Source organism: Salminus brasiliensis, chromosome 24 (genome assembly GCF_030463535.1).
Source record: "Salminus brasiliensis chromosome 24, fSalBra1.hap2, whole genome shotgun sequence".
Lineage (NCBI taxonomy): Eukaryota > Metazoa > Chordata > Actinopteri > Characiformes > Bryconidae > Salminus > Salminus brasiliensis.
Genome location: NC_132901.1, coordinates 18,098,261 through 18,114,722, shown reverse-complemented (window position 1 = coordinate 18,114,722; position 16,462 = coordinate 18,098,261). Strand labels below are relative to the sequence as shown.

Sequence of the window (16,462 nt, the reverse complement as noted above, 5' to 3'; positions counted from 1 at the left end):
CACACAATCTCTCTCTCTCTCTCTCTCTCTCTCTCTCTCTCTCTCTCTCTCTCTTTCTCTCTCTCTCTCTCTCTTTCTCTGTGTCCTCCAGGTCGCACTATCATTCTGTCCACTCACCACATGGACGAGGCGGATATTCTTGGTGACCGCATTGCGATCATCTCTCATGGCCGTGTGTGCTGCTGCGGCTCGTCTCTCTTCCTGAAGAAAACCTATGGCAGCGGATATTACCTCACACTTGTGCAAGCCAGTCAGGAGAAAGGAGTGAAGAAGCACAACAGCCTCAACAATCAGGTGTGGTGGTCAAGCTGTTATCGTAATGATTTTATAATGATATTCCTTCCTCCTGAAGGAAACACAGAATGGTTGAGCTGCATAGGTGGTTCCCACTTACAGGCAGTTGCCTAGCTGTTACTATGTGGTCACTACAGCGAAACTGTTTTTGCTTGGTGGTTGCTATTGGATACCAGGGGTTTGCAATTGGGTTGCTAGGTTGTTGCTATGACATTGCTAAGTGTTTGCTGTTGATAGGTGGTTGCTGTGGAGTGCCATAGTGGTTGGCATGGTGTTGCTCAGTGACTCTGTTAGATGATACCTAGCTGGTCCACCTTGTAGATGTAAAGTCAGAGACAGAAGCTCTGCATCTGTTGCTGCACAGTCTGTGTTGGTCATCCTCTAGTCCTTCATCAGCACTCCCAGGACGCTGTTGAGTGGATGTTTCTGGTTGGTGGACTGACTCTGTTTACACACTCCAGCAGCTACAGACTAGGATCCTAAAGATACATCAAGCTAGATCCTGCCAAATACAAACATCAGCATGGACCCCTAGATACACAATATTCAACATATGCTTATGCGCTTACAGTACAACATACACATATGTACTCTCAAAAGAGGTGGGTCTTCAGTCAGCATTTGAAGACAGGAAGCGTTCCACATAGGTACTAGGACAGAAAAAAAGTCTGGATGCTTGACTTCTGTGTGCAGACTGGTGTTTGACCATTGCCATCAAGTATGGAGGACACATGTCTCTCTATATGGACAGTTCCCACTCATTACTCTATGGACAATTATCACTTGTTACTCTATGGATAATTCTCACTCGTTACTCTATGGACAATTGTCACTTGTCACCCTATAGACAATTCTCACATGTCTCTATATGGACAGTTCCCACTCAATACTCTATGGACAAATCTCACTCATTACTCTATGGACAAATCTCACTCATTACTCTATGGACAAATCTCACTCATTACTCTTTGGACAATTCTCACTTGTCTCCCTACAAACAATTCTTACCTCTCACATACCTTTTTATTTATTTTACCTTGTTACTCTTTTGCTAATGAGTGGCTTAGAATGTGGCCACTCTACCATGTGATTTGTGGAGTGCTGCCTAGATGGTTGACCTTCTGAAAGGTTCTCCCATGCCCACAAGTATACAAAGGAGCTCTGTTAGAATGACCATTGGGTTCCTTCTCACCACCCTGGCCAAGGCCCCTCTTTCCAGGTTGAATTTACCACAGGTGGACTCTAATTAAGCTGCAAAAACATCTCAAAGCAGTATCACTGGAAACAAATGGCACCTCAGCTCACTCTTGGATGTTGGTATTGTATAGTATTTTACATTTAGATGTTTAATAATCTGTCAAAAAAATGTCTAAAAAACTTTCTTTTTGTCAGCGTGGGCTATTTTGTGTAGAATTATATGAGAAATAATGAACTCAAATCTATTGCAGAATAAGTTTGTAACATGTAAAACGTGGAGCAGGTGAAACAGGGGTGTGCAGACTTTCTGGCTTGACTGTACGAGTCAAAAAAAACTTCAGGTACTATCAAAGTGTTCAGTTATTTTTTGACCAAGTTGTTGTTGTGCTAAAATCAGTTGGGGATGTGAACATTCAGCATCACTCAGCAACTTCACCTGGTAAAGTTTTCACAATAATCCTGCAAAGAAACATCCGGAAGGCCGATAGTCCGATAGTCTTAACTGTGATGAAACATCTCAGGCAACACAGTGATGTAAAGCTTCTTATTATCTGAATGCAATTAAGCACCAGCCCGATAGATTCCTATTGACATTTAGCTGCTCCTACATCATGACTAATGACTAACTCCCTATTGATTAAGAGATGAAGCTAAAGTCAATGACAAGAAAAATACAGACAATGCTGACACACAGATGACCTCATCCTCAGAGTGTCTGTGAGGTTTATTTATTTAGTCAATATCCACCACTGTCTACTAGGCCAGAGAACAGTCTCTGTCTGCAGGAGTACTAATCAAACTAGGGTTCAATTTCAGAATACAGAAGACTGTCACTAACTTACGTTAATGTTACAGCTGCAGAATTAGTCCTGCGTCTGATCGGACACTTTACATTCATTTACTGTAAATGATGCTGAACACTTAACACTAAAATTCTCTCTTGTCTCTCAATGAACAATTGTCATTTATCACTCTATGAAGAATGCTCACTTGTTAATTCATAAGACAGTTGTTCCTATGTGGACAAGTCACCCTGTCCGCTTGTCACTCTTTGAGCAATTCTCATTTGTTACTCCATTGACGTGTTACTTTTTGGACAATTCTCACTTGTAACCCAATGGACAATTTTGCTTTAACACTCTATAGACAATTTTGTCACCCAATGGACAATTTAGCTTTTTGTCACCTGATGGACAATTCTGTTTTATTACTCTATGGACAATTCTTATTTGTGATTCAATGGATAATTCTTACTCATCATGCTATGGACAATTCTTACTTATTGCTCAATGGACAATTCTTACTCATTACGCTATGAACAATTCTCACTTATTGCTCAATGGACAATTCTTACTTATTACGCTATGGACAATTCTTACTCATCACGATATGGACAATTCTTACTCCTCATACTATGGACAATTCTTACTTATTGCTCAATGGACAATTCTTACTCATTACGCTATGGACAATTCTTACTCATCACACTATGGACAATCCTTACTTATTACTCAATGGACAATTCTTACTCATCACACTATGAACAATTTCCACTTATTACTCAGTGGACAATTCTTACTCATCACGCTATGGACAATTTCCACTTATTACTCAGTGGACAATTCTTACTCATCACGCTATGGACAATTCTCACGTATAACTCAATGGAGTTACTCATTTCTCTTTGGACAATTCTTACTCCTTGCTCTATGGAAAATTCTCAGTTCACAATTCTTTCTTGTTACTACATTTACACCTTCATTCTCACCTGTTGCTTTATGGACACTTCTCATTTGTCACTTCATGGACATTGTTTATAGCCAATTTTTATGTATACTTTACACACATGCTTATTGAGGTCTAGTGTTTGTGTTTGAATTTGTCACCATGCATATTTATTAAGATTCCACAGTTTTCACATCATGCTACATATTCATGTTTTGTAGGATATGTACATGTATGTACAGAAATAATTCAGAAAAGTTGTTTGCACAACAAATGCCCTTGACATATTGTACAAGTGAACAATGCTCGTGAACAGGGAAAGTGCAGATGAACGTATCATTGCTGTAATGAAAACAAAAGCTCACCTTTTCAGAAATTCAGTTTTGAGTAGGACGGTAGACTAATGCTCACAATTATAACAAAATCTTAGGAAGGGCAGCTTCACAGCAGATAGTGGTGGTTCTTAAAGGTAATTATATTTTTATATTATGTTTCATTTTAGGCTGTTTTTGGTCCACTTTTCCATTTTCCATTAAAAGTTCACACAGCGTAAAGTACATCTGTTTATTTTTACAGCAATGTGATGATTTCAGCCTAGATGAAGGGATCGGCTCATCCAGCCTCAGCAGCGTGGAGCCAACAGGTCAGAACACAAACACAACTCACAAACATGCAGGACCCTTTACACAAGCACACTGGTAATTGGTAAAGGCGGTTAGTCACCGCTGTTTCTTTCTACCATAAAAGAAGACATTTAGACCGTGTGGTGGTTGGCGTGGCCTAGGTATTTAGACAGCTAAACAACTCAACGTTCTCTTTCACAGATAAATACATTCTCACAAAGAGAAAGGGACTGAAATAGAGCAGAGTCAGGTAGCAAGGTCATGGCACATTTCTGGTTTCATCCACTTAACATACTGCCATGAGATGTAGTGATTACTCAATTGGAAAACGGGTGCTGGGACAGTTTCAGGCCAAAATAGAAATGCTATTCAGACAATTCACAGAATAGATTGCAAGTGGGCAACATGTGGTGCAATCTTGAATGTGGCTGCTAAAGATGGACCAGTTTTGACTCATAATGCACTTGCTATTGCTACACTTAACTGACCAGTATGAGGCTTTAAACTGAACCATTTTTGGTCCAGAATGATCTGCTATCTGGAGAGGTACACTGTATCAGACTGGATTTCCTGTATTCCATCCATATCAGGCCAAACACCTCCAAATATTGCAAAGATTCCCTCCTGCTGAGCTGTTCCACTGGTTTGTGAAAGGCTGTGGATTACATAGTGCTAAGTAATTTGTATAAGCTAGTGCTAAGTAGCTTATTTAGCAGGGTCTTTTAGGATAAGACAGTTCGATAGCTGACATTGTTGTACTGTATATGAAGATTGTGGTTGTGGTTCATAGTATGCAGTATTTAGCTGTCAGGTATCAGGTAAACGACTACAAGCTGGACCAGCTCGACAGGTGGTTCACTACGGTCACTTCAGCAGCACTGTGAAGGTGTAAGAGTTTGATTGCTTGTTTTGTCAAACAATAATTATAACATTAATTGATAAAAAAATCATTATTTTCAGCTTTACATTTTGCAGTACTGAACACACACATGCACACACATACTCACACTCACAGTAGCTGCAGAAGCAAAAAGTCTCTCTCCTTTTCTGCCGGTTCAGATGTAGCGGATGTGAGCGCTCTGGTGCGCAGGCACGTTCCAGAGGCTGAGTTTCTGGAGGTCCTAGGTCAGGAGCTGGTGTACATCCTCCCCTACACTGGCTCTAAGGACGGCAGCTTCGCTTCACTCTTCAAAGAACTCGACCTGGAGAGAGAGAGGCTGCGGATCAGCAGCTACGGCATCTCAGATACCAGCCTGGAGGAGGTACATATTCACATACACACACACATACATACATCAGTATGTGGTCCTCCGTATAGTATATCACATATGAGCTCTGTATCATAGTAACACAAAAAACCTTCTTAACTTTTAAAGGAACTCAATGGAGCCTTTATATTGGTCCATTCATCTGCACATGACATAATGTCTTAGATATCACTCAAATACACTGTATGTCCAAATGTTTGTGGACACCCCTTCTAATGAATGCCTTCAGCTATTAAGGTTGCGCCCATTGCTGACACAAGTACTGCCAACAGAATAGGACTCTCTGGAGCAGATAAACATGAACCTATTGGCAACATGTCTAATGCTAGAGGGGTACAAAGATCCCCATCATCCAACATCCTGACCCCACTTGTCGCTGAATGCAATCAAATCCTCACAGCAGTGCTCCAAAATCTAGTAGAAAGTTTTCTCTGGACAGTAGAGACAGTTACCCCAACAAACACAGGATAAACTCTGTTTTCTACACAGCAAACCTACTGTATATGATGGTGTTTCTGATAAAGTGGCCAAGCCAGTTATGCCTTATATGTTATGTTATGTGATATTTTGAATGAATATTTGTTTCTTAAGTTATTCTTCCAGAGTTGGACTCATAAGCAAGGAGGACTGTTTACCTGTTTTCATGTCTTATTCAGATATTTCTAAAAGTGGCGGAAGAGACGGGCGTAGATGTCGAATCTAACGGTAAACAACTGCTATTTTTCTAACCTTTTGTTTGAACTTGGAGCGTAAATGCTGGGTGATTTTCTTTATTTCTTTTATCAGACTTTTATAATAATAATAACAACAAAGAAACGGAAGTGGGAAAATATGCATATGCCTGGCATAATACATGAAAAATCATTATTTCCAGAAGACTGGAAGTGGCCTTGCTAAGGCCAGAACAAATTCTTTTCAGTTCAAATCCATTTACACAAATATGATAGAAACCTTCACTACAGAGGGGATACAGCATTTGCTTTTTCAATTATGTGGTGCAAATGAATGGCCTTGGACATAGCCTTTTGGATAATTGCACATTATCTGCCATGTATTACTCAGATAGTCACATAGTCTTAGGCAAAGGTGTGCCTGACCCTGTCCAAATGACACATTGTGTGGATTTTCTAAGTGACAATAAGTGAACAAATCCTCTGCAGAATGTTTGCAAATATCAGGGAACTTTATGCACTTTATTTTCTGAATTTAACACATTAGGAAAGAATAAAATATAGCGTATATTCAGTGTAATGTTTTATTACTTTTGCACATGCTGTATTTAATATTTATTTTGGACACTGTGCAAAATAAGCAAATAACAGTAACCAGTCGTGTTTGAAAGTTACATAGAGGTACCATGGATCATAAAAATGTCATGGCAATATTAGGCTGTCAGTTCTTTGAACTCTTTCTGAGGTAGAATGTGTTTAAACATGTTTAATTTAAAATATAATATACATACATATATACTGTGTATATATATATATATATATATATATATATATATATATATATATATATATATATACTGTGTGTATATATATATATTTATTTATTTATTTTTTTTATTTATTATTTTTTTTCTAGGGCTTTTTTCCATAACTGGGGCTTTCTATAGGTTTGCAGCTTCTATTATGTGTGTATATATATATATATTATAAAGACTAGAATGAGTACTAATGGGTTCGCTTGGCCCTACAAAAGTACACACTATATGAAGGGATAAGTCTGCATGAAGCATCTACAGAATGTAATCAGTGTAGGGGACTGCTAGTGGTCCATTAGACATTCCACTATAATCTGAAGATTGTTGGCTCAAATCCCGGTCATGCTGGTCACCATCAGCAGCCAGAGAGAGCTGAGAGAGCACAATTGGACTTGTTCTTTCAGGGATGCAGTTGTCGGAGGGGACACTTGTGCTACCCTCCTAGTGTTGGACCATTCATAGGGGGAGTTCACATCAACGAGGATTGGGTAAATGGCCCTCCAACTTGGGTGGAAAATGGGGTAAAATTATAAATGAATTATATATAGAATTTAAACCGTGTTTGTTGTTGATACATTGCATTATGACAAATACAGAACATCTGACTTTGAAGATTAACAGTGGCTTATTTACAGATTCATATTCACAGATTTAACAACTGAAGAACACATCAAACATTTTGGTCTTTGAGGGATTAGCTTTAGAACGAACAGAAAAAAGTGCTGAAGTGCAGTTCTTCCCAAGAAAGATCAGATCTCTTCAGCGTGGTCAGAATGTCCAGGTGTTTGCACGTTTAGTGTGACTTAACACAGCTGTCTCTCAGAGCAGCAGTTTAACGACCTCTCCTCTATTCTCGTAGTCGTGACTTAGCCGGCAGTAGTGGCTCCGTCCTTGTCCTTGTGCAGTGAATGTGTGTATGTGTGCTCTCTGATGCTAGCATACTCTTGTTAGCAACACATTAGAAGTCCGAGAGCACAATTGTCTGTGTTCTCTTCAGGTGGGTAGATGGCGCTCTCTCCCCTTGTCACTCTTAAGCAAAGGCGTCTGTTGTCTGTTATCTGTTATCTGCGGTGGAGCTGGGCACCCGGTGCTTTCCTCTGAGCATGTTGGATAACCGGCATGTTAAGGCCTTACCCTACTAGTGTTAAGAGAATAGCTAGTGCTAGAGGGTGGTACGTTTGGGTGGGTTAATTGCTAGTACCAAACTGTGAGAAAAGGTAAAAAATTTGACAAAGAAAAGCAAAGAAAAAGCAGTACTAAATTCTTGAAATTATGGAAAATGAATTATATAAAACAATAAAGAAATAATGTGATAAATGATTCCCAATTTCTGAACAGCAATTTGTGTGTTTGTGTGGTCAGATACAAAAGATGGACTGGAGCGAGACTGGAAGAGGAGCTCTAGAGAGTCTAGGACACGTAGCATCAGTTCAGCCATGGAGCACTCAGAGAGGGAAGCTTCCAAACGCGGTACACACACACACAAACACATACACATTTACACTCTGATATGCCTATACACTATAGACAGGTATACAGTACATGCAAGCAAACTGCATGATATTTTAATTCTGTATTTTACAGCATATTCATGTACTTCCCATTCTTTTCACTGTCTCTCTGCAGAGGAGAAGAAGGGAAGGTTCTTAAATCGGGTTGGAGGTATGTACTGAATGACATTTAGGAATGTGCTGCTGTCACGCCCTGCTGTAAACAAAAATAGTGCAAACCAGATATGTTTTGTCCTACATACATTTCTACCCATTGTCACAGAATCTTCTGAATTATAAGGCCATGGGTTATGAGGTCCTCCTTATCAGGTGAAATAGGAGGCCATGGATTATGAGATTACTGGATTCTTTAAATTATGAGGTCATGGGTTATGATCTTACTGGATGCTGTGAATTTTGAGGCCATGGATTATGAGTTTACAGGATACTGTGAATTATGAGGCTATGGTTATGAGGTCATTGGATCTTCTGAATTATAAGGCCATGGATTATGAGGTCCTGTTTATCATGTGAATTATGAGGCCATGGATTATGAGGTCATTGGATCATCTGAATTATGAGGCCATGGATTATGAGGTCCTCTTTGTCCTGTGAATTATGAGGCCATGGATTATGAGGTGACTGGATCCTGTGAATTATGAGGCCATGGATTATGAGGTTACTGGATCCTGTGAATTATGAGGCCATGAATAATGAGTTCAGTGGATCCTCTGAAACATGAGGCCATGGATTACCTTTATCCTCTGAAATATGGTCACTAAATCATTTGAATTATGAGGTCCCTGATTCCTTTCAATTATGAGGTCACTAAATCCTTTAAATTATGAGGTCACTAGATCCTCTGAATTATGAGGCCATGAATTGCGAAGTCACTGGATCATCTGGAATATGAGGCCATGAATTGTGAAGTCACTGGATCATCTGGAATATGAGGCCATGGATTATGTGGTCACTGGATCATCTGAAATATGAGGCCATGGGTCATAAGGCCACTAGAACCTCTAAAATATGAGGTCATGGATTATGGAGTCACTGGATCATCTGAAATATGAGGTCATGGATTATGGAGTCACTGGATCATCTGAAATATGAGGCCATGGGTCATAAGGTCACTAGAACCTCTGACATATGAGGTCATGGATTATGGAGTCACTGGACTCAATGACTGCACAGAATATGGGATGTTTAATACTCCAACCACTACAACAAACTCCAAATGTAGAGATCTATGAATGTGTGGATGTGTTGATGATAACATTGCATGTTTGTGTGTGTGTGTGTGTGTGTGTGTGTGTGTGTGTGTGTGTGTGTGTGTGTGTGTTTTGCAGACGGTCAGCGGGGGTCTATGTGTGTGAATGGTAAAGGCTCATGCGTGATCACTGGCTGGCCTCTAATCAGGCATCAGTTTCTGGCCTTGTTCAAAAAGCGCTTTCATCACGCTCGGAGAAGCAGGAAAGGAATCATTGCTCAGGTAACACACACACACACACACACAAACACATGCATCACAGCCATACACCCAAATCAGCATATTTCTCTGTAGCTGCTCTCATTTCCTGCCTGTGTTTGAGCCTAAAGACTACACTGGGACAATAGTTGTCATCCTGCGTTTGTCTCGGGGGGAAAGATGTTCTATTGTCCTTTTTCTTTCTCCCCCTTTTCTCTCTCCCCATGTTCATTATTCTGTTGTCACTTCTCCTAGAGGCTCTCTCTTCCAGCCGCATTTGCATTTTTCGGCAAAGGTTTGGATCGGCCGCTGTAATTAATCAAGCTCAGAGTGAACGACTTCACACAGCCGTCATCCACTAAAATTACTGAACCCTCAGCACACTCCTCCTGTCTATACCAGAAGATAGAGTGAAAGAGGGGAGAGCAAGACGAGAGGGGGGGGGGGGGGTGAAGCAGTAAGAGGAAAAAGGGATGAAGAGAAAAGGGGGGGTGGTGGAGCTAAAATAGAAAAAAGAAAAGAGAGGAATAGGAGTAGAGAAGGAGAGAGGGTGAGCGAGAGACAGAGAAAGAGAAGAAAAGAGAGAAGGAGAAAGAAAAGAGTGAAAGAAAAGGTGAGAGAGAGAGAGAGAGAGAGAGAGAGAGAGAGAGAGAGAGAGAGAAGAGGAAGGAAAAAAGATGGAGAGAGAAGAAGAGAGATGGGTTTTAAACTAACAGAACATGGGAAAGGGGAAATAGCTGTAAAGAAGGACGGAGGGCATGAGAGAGAGAGACAGAGAAAGAGATAAAAGAAAGGAAGAGAGACAGAAAGAGAGAAACAAAAAGAAGACTAAGAGAGAGGGGAAATAAAACGGAGAGGAGAGGAAAAGGAAAGAGTGAGGAGAGAGAGAGGGAGGAGGGAGAAAAGATAGAGAGAAAAAAGAGAGAGAAAAAAAGGGTGAGGGAGAGAAATAAATAGAAGAAGGGAGGGAGTGAGAGAGACTGAGAACGAGAGAAAAAGAAGACAGCGAGAGAGAGAGAGAGGGAGAATGAGGGGGGAGCAGAAAAAGAATGGAAGACATAGAGGAAGAGAGAAAGGGGGAGAGAGGGAAATATAGCGGGAAAGAGACAGAGAAAGAGAGTAAACAGAGGCAGAGGAGAAAGACAGGAGAGACTAGAGAGAAAGAGAAAGGGAAGGAGAAAAGAGAGAGATGGAGAAACGGGGAGGAGGAGAGAGAGAGTGAGTGAAGGCGTGTGAGACTGAAGACAGGAGAAGAACGTGAGAGGGAGGCAGGAAAATGAAAAGAGGAGGGAAAGAGACACAGATAGGCAATGTATAAGAGACAACACAAAAAAGGAGAGAGAGAGAGAGAGAGAGAGAGAGAGAGAGAGAGAGAGAGAGAGAGAGAGAGAGAGAATGAGAGAGAGAGAGAGAGAGAGAGAGAGAGAGAGAGAGAGAGCGGGGGAATGTATGAGAAAGAGAGAATGAGAAAAGGCAGAGGGGGTAGAGACAGAGAGAGGGAGGGGTGGAGAGAAAGAACAAAAAAAAAAGAGAGAGAGTGTGTGCAGCAGGGAGAGATAGAGAGAGAGAGAGAGTGCGAGCGAGAGAGGGATGGAAGAGAAGAAGAGAGAGAGCTGATTGGCGGGTGGAGGGCGGGGTGACTCTGGCGCTGTTTGAAAGTGTTTAATCAAAACCTTTTAGAGCCCAGCCAAAACAAACACACACCACTGTCTGACACAGAGTGTGTGTGTGTGTGTGTGCCTGCGTGTGTTCTGAATGAAGAGTGTGTGGAGTCATTGTTGAGGCTGATGAGCCACTGACACATTGAAAGGACCCACTCTTCTCCAGCTAATTCCACCCCCCCCCCCACACACACACATACATACACACATACATACACACACACACAGAAAACTGGGCTGGTTCAGCAAAGCTGGTTACTGTAAGTAGGTAAGTGGGTATGAGATTAACTGATCTCCAGAAACCACGACGTTAAAGATCAAACATTCTGCTCAATGTCTGAAGCACCATGGACCCTCCTCAAGGTATTTGAGCTCTCAGATAACTTCTCAGACCTTCAGTAGCTTCTTAGGGCTATGGTTTGGTTACAGTCATCACAGTTAGATAAGGCCAGGTGATGCCAACATCAAAGCCTGATAAATACTCTGGGTGGGTCCCAGTTGCGTACTAATTACGAATACTAGCTGAGTAGGAAGTATGTAGTATAGATAAAAGTGTCAAAGATGATGATACTCAAATTTCCAATATACTGGACTGGTCAGTTTTTGAGTATAATGGACACTATAATCCCAGAATGCAACAAAAAACAAAAAGGGAGGAGCTACTCAGGTCAGGAAAAGCTATTAGAGAATAAAATAGCAGAACGGCTCAATGCAGAGATGCAGGTTGGCATAGCAACCCTTCATCACTTTCTGTTAGTAGAAAACAGGTTAGCATGTTAATGTTTAGCGCTCTACCTGCCAAACCTGCACTACTAGGATTTGTATATTGTCTATGCTTTACAGTATACAGCCCCGGTCACACTGGGGTTTGTCCGCAGTGTGTGAAATTCTGTGCATTTCCATGACCATGGGGTGCCAAAACTTTTGCATGTCTCACTATAGATGTGAGTATGATTTAAGCTTGGGGTTTGATTACATCCAGAAAACAACCCAGACTAAAAACTAATGTGTATATGTGTGTGTTTGTGTGTGTGTGTTTGTGTGTGTGTGTAATAGGTGGTCCTGCCGGCATTTTTTGTGTGTCTGTCTCTGATCTTCTCTCTGATTGTACCTCCGTTTGTGGAGTATCCCAGTCTGGAACTGCAGCCATGGATGTATGGAAAACCACAGAACACTTTCTACAGGTACACACAGGCATGCACACACACACACACACACATCCATAGATATTGTTCTGTAGGACTGTAACTGAATAAAGTACTGTTACTGTTGTAAAAACATTTATTATAATAATATAAGGGACAGTGGTGGCTCAGCGGTTAGAGCGCCGGCTATCAATAACAGGGTTGTGGGTTCGGTTCCCGGGCTTGGCAAGCTGCCACTGTTGGGCCTTTAAGCAAGGCCCTTTACCCTCTCTGCTCCCTGGGCGCTGGAGTTGGCTGCCCACCGCTGTGTGTGTGTGTGTGTGTGTGTGTGTGTGTGTGTGTGTGTGTGTGTGTGTGTGTGTGTGTGTCCTTAACAACAGCTAGAATGTAACTTAACAAGTGCTAGGATGTTCTTAAGTGGTTGTGAGAGTGTTGCTAGGGTGTTCCAAGTGGCTGATTGCGAATTGGTAGGTGGTTTCCATAGTATCTCAATATTTCAGGTAGTTACTAGAGTATTGCTGTGTTATTCAAACTACTAATGAGTTGCTCAGGTATCCCAGGTGGTCGCCTAGGTGTTGCTAGTGCGCCTGTATCATGGTGCGCATATAAAACGGTGCATTGACCTTTGCCCACAATGTTCCGGCAGTCATTTCTATGGGGAAAGAAATAATGAAATGGTTGCTATGGTGAAATCAGATGATCAGTCAAGAGAGCTGTGTATTCTTATACTTATAATTTAAGTAATTACATAATTTCTGATCTTGGAAAGTGCGGAAAGTGTTAGCAGACAATCATTGTTATTGTAATTGTAGTCAATTTTGTCGGCTCATTAATCCAAAAGAAATTTAGAAACTGGGAGAAATGTTAGTGTTTTCATGTGATCACAGCAGTGTGCGTGTGCGTGTGCGTGTGCGTGTGCGTGTGCGTGTGCGTGTGCGTGTGCGTGTGCGTGTGCGTGTGTGTGTGTGTGTATGTGTGTGAGAGAGAGAGGTTATTGGGCTGTACCACAAGTCTAACTCTCCAGGGCAATATTTACTCAATCTGGTCTTCTCAGCAAGGCTGCTAGTCATAGCACATTGTGTATGTGTTTGTGTGTGTGTGTAATATTTACCAAGTCTGTTGCTCTGTCTGTAATGTAGGGATGTGTGTATGTGTGTGTGTTGTTTATCCAGTCTGCTGAGTGTGTGTTTGTGAAAACAGCAGGCAGTAATGAGGAGATTAGAACCTTAGCCCTGAGTAGTCTGACTGTGACAGAAGTCCTCTGACTCAGCGGTGTGTGTGTGTGTGTGTGTGTGTGTATTACAGTGCTGACAGGCCAGCTGAGGCGGAGGTGGTGAGTGTGACACGTTCCCTCCTGAATGAGCCGGGGTTTGGCACACGATGCATGGAGAGCAACCCTATACCGTGAGTTCTGCCAAAGTGTGTGTGTGTGTGTGTTAGAATGAGTGCTTCACAGTTCATACACACTTGGTATGTGTGACTGCCTCGGCTGTAAACCTTCACCTTATGGTCCCGAGATACACTCACCAAGCACTTTATTAGGACGACTGTTCTTAAACTGGACATGGTCTCATTAGGGTCCTCCATGTTGACATCACACACAATTCATGCAGATCTTTTAGGAGCACCTTCATCCTGCCAGTCTCCCACTGGTCATGAGGGAATGCACATGGTCAGCAACAATACTCAAATAGGCTGTGGCATTCAAGCAATGCCTGTGGTCATAAAACAGTCCCCACACCACCATTTCCACCATATCAGACTGTTGACACAAGGCAGGTTAGGTCCATGGATTCATGCTGTTGGTCTGACCCTACCATCTGTATTGAGGAACCTCAGTAGAAACCAAGATTCATCAGACCAGGAAGCCTCCTGTCTTTAGCTGCCTGGTTTTGGTGAGCCTCTTTTGAGCCACTGCAGCCTCAGCTTTCTGTTCTTGGCTGACAGAAGTGAAACCCATCATCCTCTTCTGCTGTTGAAGCCCATTCTCCTCAAGGTTGGGCTGATGAATTTTTCAGAGTTACTGTACTCTTTCTCTTAGCTTGACCAGTCTGGTCATCATCTGTCCAGAATATCCAGGAGATCTAGACATACTCAAACCACCCCCTCTGACCCCAACAGTTATGCTATGCATATAATTGGGATCCCCTTTCTGATAGTCGATGAAAACATTACCTGAAGCTGCTGGCCCAAATGTGCAAGATTGTAAGCATTGTACTCCTGCCACATGATTGGCTGATTAGACAATGAAAGCATGAATGTGTAGGTATACAGGTCTTTCTAATACATTGTTTGTGAACAGAGCTCTTCCTTATTATCCAGTATGAAGTTTTGACAAGTTAACCAGCCATTAATATTTGGGTAGAGGACATATGAGCTGCTTTTCAAGCCCCCTTTATCTTGCCCTGTCCTTTTGTCTCAAGCTGTTTCCTTTCTCAAGTTTCTTGCCCAGCAACCTGACTGTGTCGCTTCGATTACCATTCATCCAGCCACTTTTTATTTTCTTCCAGCTCTCTGCCTGCTCTGCACTTGGGTCCTGCCCTCCATAACTGGATGGTGGCTTACCTGCTTCAATCCCTGCTCCACTCACTAGGAGTCTTGGGGTCAAATCTACCTTTCAAGCGGGACCACCACACTACAAAAATATAATACAATACTTTACAATATCATCTCATATTATACAAAGCAACGTCACAATATACACAGTCATATCAGAATATTAGGACCACCAATAGGTATAATCACCCTTGGCTCAGATGGCACTAGTGAGACCTTGGACTGTATAAGGTGATGGAAGGCGTTCATTATGGAGGTTAACTGGTCCACTGTGGCACGTCGGTTGCTCTGTACCAGTCATTTAGTCAGTTAGAGTCGCCATTCCCCGTGGCCCATGGGGCACCACTGATATGTCATCGGAAGGCACTCAGTATATCTTAAGAACATTGAGCCCTTCTCCCACAGTCATGACAGAATACCATGACCATGCCTGATTTCGAGCACACCAGTCAGTTGTTGCAGAGTGCAGAAAAATCCTCATGGGCAATAGACACGATTGAACTGTTGTCCAAAGGAGAATGATAATAAGGCTACTGGGGTGAAGAATGGTGGCATTTCAATTTTGAAAAGACAAAGTGGGGTAAAGGAGAGGCATTTAACCCCAAGAACACTGTACTAGCTATTAAGCATGGTGGTGGTAGCAACATGTTCCAGGACTGTTGGAAGTGGATAGAATATTGATGATTAAGAATTAAGGATTAATGAAGAAGGAGGACTAGCTGAGAATTCCTCAGTGGTATCTCAAATGATCAGAATCGACGAATTGATAAAGCAGGCCAACAGTAAGCTTTTGGAATGGTCTTCCCTAAGGCCTGACCTCAATTCTGCCATGACATGTGGTCAAATACCCAACCAAAATTCTGTCAACTTGCACCCCATGACATTTAACCAAGTATTACGTGCTGTATGTGTTTTTCTGACCCTGTGTGTTTCATTTTGACCCTACAGAAACCCCCCTAAAAATGTAACCTTGTGAACCAGTGGTCATTACCTTACGATACAATATCAGCCAATCAAATCCAGTCAAATAACATGCCGTAACTTCCTCTGGGAAAACTAGATCTAGTAGCCCTGTTGTTGAAGATAACATGACTGTGTTGCCTGTCTCTCTCTTAGTAAATACCCATGTGTTTCTGCGGGAGCGACAGACTGGTCCACTCCTGCTGTGGACCCCTCCATCCTCGAAATCTTTCAGAATGGTAACTGGAGCATGCAGAACCCCTCGCCGAATTGCCAGTGCAGTACGCCCCAGCGCAACATCATGCTCCCTGACTGCCCACCTGGTGCTGGAGGATTACCGCCACCTCAGGTAAGTCATGACTTGGCAACCCCAGATTTCAGTTTTCATCGCCAGACTTTAGGGCTAAGCTTAAGCTTAAGCCCAGTGCACATGGGCACAAAGTTCTTTGAGAAATGCCAGCAAACTCAAACTGTAAGTCAGAGTGCCTGTGTGTGGTTCTGGCTCGTTGAACCGGTGTCTGTTTACACTGTCTCAGTTTTGTGGATCTGTGTATTGATTTAAATAAATAAATACATCAGAAGCAGTTGA

General features: G+C 42.0%; 1 protein-coding gene across 1 annotated transcript in view; it reads left to right on the top strand.

Annotated features, from left to right (window-relative positions):
- LOC140547076 (phospholipid-transporting ATPase ABCA1-like) overlaps positions 1-16,462 on the top strand; it is a 237,774-nt gene that overhangs the window by 133,101 nt on the left and 88,211 nt on the right. Inside the window, exons 22-31 of the mRNA XM_072670600.1 lie at positions 92-294; positions 3,793-3,859; positions 4,899-5,101; positions 5,764-5,812; positions 7,956-8,063; positions 8,220-8,255; positions 9,433-9,575; positions 12,269-12,396; positions 13,663-13,761; positions 16,030-16,222. Of these exons, the coding sequence (XP_072526701.1) occupies positions 92-294; positions 3,793-3,859; positions 4,899-5,101; positions 5,764-5,812; positions 7,956-8,063; positions 8,220-8,255; positions 9,433-9,575; positions 12,269-12,396; positions 13,663-13,761; positions 16,030-16,222 (1,229 nt within the window). The remainder of the gene's footprint in view (positions 1-91; positions 295-3,792; positions 3,860-4,898; positions 5,102-5,763; positions 5,813-7,955; positions 8,064-8,219; positions 8,256-9,432; positions 9,576-12,268; positions 12,397-13,662; positions 13,762-16,029; positions 16,223-16,462) is intronic.